The sequence below is a fragment of the Mastomys coucha genome, unplaced genomic scaffold (genome assembly GCF_008632895.1).
Source record: "Mastomys coucha isolate ucsf_1 unplaced genomic scaffold, UCSF_Mcou_1 pScaffold14, whole genome shotgun sequence".
In the NCBI taxonomy this organism is placed as follows: Eukaryota; Metazoa; Chordata; class Mammalia; order Rodentia; family Muridae; genus Mastomys; species Mastomys coucha.
The window spans coordinates 119,031,177-119,037,488 of NW_022196896.1; the positions used below are offsets into that span (position 1 = coordinate 119,031,177).

At 43.7% G+C, this 6,312-nt stretch overlaps 1 protein-coding gene across 1 annotated transcript in view; it reads left to right on the forward strand.

Annotated features, from left to right (window-relative positions):
• Ppp1r7 (protein phosphatase 1 regulatory subunit 7) overlaps positions 1-6,312 on the forward strand; it is a 26,481-nt gene that overhangs the window by 15,663 nt on the left and 4,506 nt on the right. Inside the window, exons 8-9 of the mRNA XM_031368490.1 lie at positions 1,625-1,729; positions 4,160-4,246. Of these exons, the coding sequence (XP_031224350.1) occupies positions 1,625-1,729; positions 4,160-4,246 (192 nt within the window). The remainder of the gene's footprint in view (positions 1-1,624; positions 1,730-4,159; positions 4,247-6,312) is intronic.

The window sequence follows — 6,312 nt, forward strand, 5'->3', positions numbered from 1 at the left end:
AAAAAAAAAAAAAAAAAGTTTGCCTTGCTGACTTGCTGTGGAAGAGGCATTCTTGAACTGGAATTGAGTTGTAAGATATTGTAAAAGAAACTATATTGATTTGTTTCTAAAATAAAAATGTTGGGAGAAATGGCCCAGTGAGTAAAGGTGCTTGCTGCAAACCAAGCCTGATGACCTGAGTTCAGTTCCCAGGTCCTACATAGTGAGTGGAGAGATGGACTTCCTGCAAGATACGGCTCAGCAGTTGAGAGCACTGGCTGCTCTCTCGGAGGACCTGGGCCTCAGCACCAGGCATGCATGTGGTACACAGATGTACACTCAGACAGAACACAAAGAGTAAAAGATGTTTTCATTATATTTTTGACATTTTTAAATTGTTAGATTAATTCAGTGGTCCAGTGTGATGGCAAAGCAGGTAAAAATTCTGCCACCAGAACTGACCACCTGAGTTCAGCCCCTAGTGCCCACATGATAGGAGCAAACTCACTCCTAGTTGTCCCCTCACCTCATGTATATGCTCACCACGGCATGGGCATGTGCACATACACACATGGGATACAAAAATAGTTTTTAATTATTTCAAGTAAATCTTCAGATATATTTAAAAGAAAAAGTGAGATTTTCATATTTAAAAAATCCTGAGCTTCCATGTGTGGATTTTAACCAATGCAACATACCCAAAGTGTTAATCATCTTCTCTACTTCCCATTCAAGGACATTTTAAATTTTTTATTTTCTTGTTTTTATTTTGAGTGTGGATGTTTTGCCTGCATGTGGTACATCAGATGTCTACCTGATAGTCTTGAAGGCCCAGAAAAAGGCACTGGATTCCCCCGGGACTGGAGTTGCAGATGATTGTGAGCAGCCATATGGATTTTGGGAATGGAACCCAGGTCCTCGGGATGAACAGCCAGTGCTCTTAACCACTGCACTGTTTCCACCTGATCCCACCCCCAACACATTTTAAATAAAATACCTGTTCTTAGGATTGTTCAAGATAAATTGGAAACGGCATTTCTAAAGCCATTATGTTTCTAACCTTCTGTGTAGCTAACAGCTCTTTTTCTTTTACCATTTTTATGTGTATGGTGTGAATATGAGCGTTTTCATGCATATGTGTGCATGCATGTGGAGGCCCCGTATTAAAACAGGAAATCATTCCTTTCTTTTTTCTTTTTTCTTTTTTCTTTTTTTTTTTTTTTTTTTTTTTTTTTTTTTTTTTTTTGGTTTTTCGAGACAGGGTTTCTCTGTGTATCCCTGGCTGTCCTGGAACTTACTCTGTAGACCAGGCTGGCCTCGAACTCAGAAATCCTCCTGCCTCTGCCTCCCAAGTGCTGGGAGGTGCGCCACCACTGCCCAGCAGGAAATCATTCTTGATCACTCTTCCACCTTATTCATAGAGTGGGCCTCATAGTCAGACCAGAGCTAACTTTGATGGCTTGGTTTTCTGACCAGCTTGCTGTGGGGAGCTCCAGTCTCTGGCCATCCAAGGCTGGAATTATAGGCAAGCCGCCACACTTGCCTGGCATTTTTGTGGGTTCTGGGAGTCCAAATTTGGGTTCTCAAGCTTGAGTGGCAAAATCTACTCAGCCCTGAGGTTGACACTTCTTAACTGTTTTTACAGAGCAACCGACTAACAAAGATCGAAGGTCTACAGAGCTTGGTGAACCTTCGTGAACTATACCTCAGCCACAATGGCATCGAGGTTATCGAGGGCCTGGAGAACAACGTAAGAGCCAATTGTTCTATCTGGGAAATAAAGGGAGGTAGAAAGGAAGGGGCTGGTGTTGGTATTCACTGCCCTCCAGGCCTGGCCTAAAGCGAACACAACACCTACAGAGTGTAAGCTAATGGCCCACTGTCCCAATGAGTCAAAGGACCAACATGACATATGGCTGCCTGTGGATTTTCAACACAGCTATCACAGACACCCTCCTAGGGCAGGTCACACACATCTGCCAAGTACTCTAGGCCTTTGGGTGATTTGAAAAGTCCTTACCTGCCCCCTGTATCACACAGATAGCTAACAGTGTCATCAGCTGTGTCCTTCCCATTTATCCTAGCCACTGAGCTTCCTTCCCTTCCTCAGCCTCCACTCCCAGCCTGGGAAAGCTATAGAGTAAGCTCAGCTCTGCTGCTTAGAATGAAGAATGTGGCTCTTGCTCCCCTGCTGTCTCCTAGAATCCAGAATGCTGAAGGATTCCTTCTCTTCCTCTTCTTTCTCCTCTTCCCCTTTTCCTCCTCTTCCTCCCACTGCCTTTCACAAACCTGCTCCACTCCTCCCACCTACCTTCAGCTTCCCTTCAGGAAGAGCCTCACACAGTTGCCTTTGGCCTCACCTGTTTTTCCTCCAAGTATGATTCAAGACAAATAAAATATTTTTTCTTGTTCAATTTTACTGGGGTTGTTTTGTTTTGTTCAAGGGGAACCTTTTTTGTTTATTTGGTTGGTTGGTTGGTTGGTTCTGATAAATTGTCCCCAAGTGGAGCAAGATTGAGTTAGGCTCTTGTTCCTGGAAGCATCATAGTTCAGATCCCATCCCAGGTTCCTTTGTGCCCCAGTCCAGGGCTGGGTCATGTCAGTGATGTCATTCTGGAGGAAAACCAGTGTTTAAGGTTTTAGCATCTCATATACAAGGATTTTCAGAAAAGCTAAAATTTGTCTATGTGACGATTTGGTAACCTTACTTTAAAGATTTATCCAGTATATGAAACCAGGTATGATAGCACACACCTATAATCACAGCACTTGCATGGTGAAAACAGAGGAATCAGAAGTTCAAGGCCTCTTCATGCATAAAACATGTCACAGGGACCAAGGAACAAATGAAGGTGGCACTCTAATACCTGTGCATGGACTCAGTGCTGCTGGCATGTGTGCCTCAGCACTTGTGTGATGCTTATGTAAGATGTGGAGGCAGGAAGGATGTTACTGTGGAAACTTCATGGGACTGGGAAGCCACAGATGTGACAATTTTTAATCAGTAGCTACTGACTATGTTTGAGTGTTTTTCCATTAAAACTTGGAAAGATTCGGAATAAATACACCAGGAATGCAGTAGGAAGCAGGGACCATGAGTTTGCAGGGCTGAGAGTCCTTGAGGGCAGAAGGGGAAGGACTGTTAACAGGCTCCCAGCCGCTGCATATGGGATCTCCCCATAGTCTAGCGGGAGAAAATCCCGATTTGTTAGAACATAGTGGCAAGCAGTGTAAACTATGGAAGACTAATCTTAGCCATGGAGTTGCTCCTCTGTTGAACTATCAAACTAAAACCTTTAAAACAGTTACCCAAGCTGAGATGATGTGCTTCAGACGACATCTGACATGCACTTTTAGAGCACATCATAACACACAACGATATGAACTAGGTGGTAGCGGCACATACCTTTAATCCCAGTACTCGGGAAACAGAGACAGGCAGATCTCTGAGTTTGAGACTAGCCTTATCTACAAGAAAGAAAGAAAGGAAGGAAGGAAGAAAGAGAGAAAGAGAGAGAGAGAGACAGAACCCACGATGCTGACAATGCTGTGTCCTGCAGGACACTGGTATGCACAGACACCCTTCCTCTGTTGCTTAGATTACACTTGCCCTTGCTGCTGATTCCTTTTGAGTCCCAGCAGTTTTCAACATGGTCTTTCCTCATTACCTAGGCCCTCCTGGTATTGCCCCAGGTAGCTTTGTCCAAGGCAGGAAGGTCTGTTACTCCTACTGCCACTGTGTGCCTGATGAATCTAGCCTCACTGAAGAGAGGAGCTCCACTGTACGGTAATCTGGCACTTTGTACCTCCTCACGATAAACATTACAGACATGCTGCAAGGTTGGTCCTTCACCCTCTTCAAAGCTCAGGGTCACTGCTCTTCCCAGAGCACAAGAAGAGGAGCAGGGGTCTCACTGGGGTCCCCTGTAGTTATGAGGCCTTCAGACTGATAGAAATTACAGACACACTGGGAGCCTCATGAGGTTTTGAGCAGAAACACTCAAATCAGGTCCAGCTGGGAAAACCTCGGAGTGAGTAGGTGGCATCGACCTGAGAATCATCAAAGCCAAACCAAGGCACAGAGGGTGGCTCGCCTGCAGCCTTCAGCTCAGCTCCACACTGTTGCATGTGTTCGCTACTATGGAACTTTAATAATACAGAAAATATTTTCTTATTTTAGAACAAACTCACCATGTTGGATATTGCATCAAATAGAATAAAAAAGATTGAGAATATCAGCCATCTGACAGAACTGCAAGAATTCTGGGTAAGTTTTAATCTTAGTAGGATTGATATCCATCTCTTAGGCTCAGTGAGTCCCATTGAGCAAAGCATGTGAATGAATGCAGGCCTGCCAGTCCGGGAAGCCTTGATGCTCAGTGAACCATGCATGTGTTCTGGGGATCAGACTCAAGTTGTTAGCAAACATTTATCTATCGAACTAGCTTTACCATTCACACCTTCATTTTTTTGAGTACAGTATTATAGGTATTTTTTTTTTCTTTTGAATGCAATCTTCCTATGTAGCCCTGACCATTCTGGAACTCTGTGTAGACCAAGCTGACATCACAGAGATCCATCCACCTTTACCTCCCAAATGCTGGGATTAAAGGCATGTGTCACCATGTACAGCTGAGCTTTTGAAACTTGTAAATTTTATAGTTTCTGTGAAATACAAAAAAAACTTTTTTTGTTGTTGTTGTTTTTTTTGTTTCTCTGTATAGCCAGACAGGGTCTCTCTGTGTAGCCCTGGCTGTCCTGGAGCTCACTCTGTAGACCAGGGTGGCCCCGAACTCAGAAATCCACCTGCCTCTGCCTCCCAAGTGCTGGGATTAAAGGTGTGTGCCACCACTGCCCAGCCCAAAGTCTTTTTTTCTTCTAAAAATTTTCTAGTCCCTCCCAACTCTTAGTTTCTTGTAAAACTATAAGTGTACATGTGCTAGGCCTTTGGCAGGTAGGTGATAGCATGCCTGTTACTCGTCTGCCTCCTGTCCTCAGGTTCTGCTCTGGCTAAGCCTCCATTTACATGATTTCCATTGCTCTGCCTTCAAGATCTTGTGTTTCCTTCCACAATACTCAGTCTGCTGTTGAGCTCATTAATTAACTACTTCCATTTTAAAAGACTTATGCATTTAGTTGTGTTATATGTTTTTATAGTACATATGTGTATGTATAGAGACCTGTGCTTTTGTGCAGCACAGAAGCAAGAAGAGGGTGTCTGTGCCTCCTCTGTCATTTTCTCTCTATTTATTTGAGGCACGCTTTCTACCTGAACCTGAGTCTGGCATTTTCTCATTCAGCTACAGCTACACTGGAGGCTAGCAAGCTCCAGTGATGCCCTTGTCATCTTCTCCTTTGGAGCTGGAGTTACGTAACACCAAGAATACCTGGTTTGTTACACATAAGATATGGACTCCACTTTTATGCAGCAAGCACTTTTTTTTTTTTATCTCAGAGTTTAAAAGAGCACAGTCTGTCATGGCAGCAGGAACATGCAGATAGACCATGGACCTTTCACATCTGGGAAGGCTAGCTAGCAAGCAGAGAGAGGATCTGATGGTACTGCTTTTCACCTTTTTATTCAGTCTAAGATTTCATCCCTAGGGGTGATGCCACCCACATTTATGGTAGGGCTAGATTCCTTTGAAAGTCCCCTCAGACATCCCCAGAGGTACATCTCCTAAGTGATTCTAAATCCAATCCCACTGACAGTGAAATTGCCCGTCATGCCTATGCAGTGAATTTGTGTTATAGTTGTATTTTCAGCTTCTTGAGAACGTATTGTTAAGATTTTTTAGTTATGTGTATGTGTCTGTGTCTGAGTATGAATTATGCACACGTGAGCACCTGTGCTCATGGAGGCCAGAAGACGGTATTGGATTCCTGGAGCAGAAGTTCCAGGGAATATGAGCCACCTGATATGTCTGCTGGGACCCAAGCTCAGGCCCTCCACAAGAATGGCACTTGCTCTTAACCTCTGAGCCATCTATCCAGACTATGTTGTTATGTTTCTCATAGATTTGATTTCTCTTCTCATTAGATTTTTATGTTTCTTTGTCATCCCTTCTTTGTATGGCTAGTAACTTCTTGTGTGTTAAAATATAATGAAACTAAACAGGACTGGAGAGATTGGCTCAGTGGTTAAGAGATCTGACTGCTCTTCCAAAGGTCCTGAGTTCAAATCCCAGCAACCACATGGTGGCTCACAACCATCCATAATGAGACCTGGTGCCCTCTTCTGGGGTGTCTGAAGACAGCCACAGTGTACTTATATACAGTGTACTCACATACTTATATACAGTGTACTCACATACTTATATACAGTGTACTCAC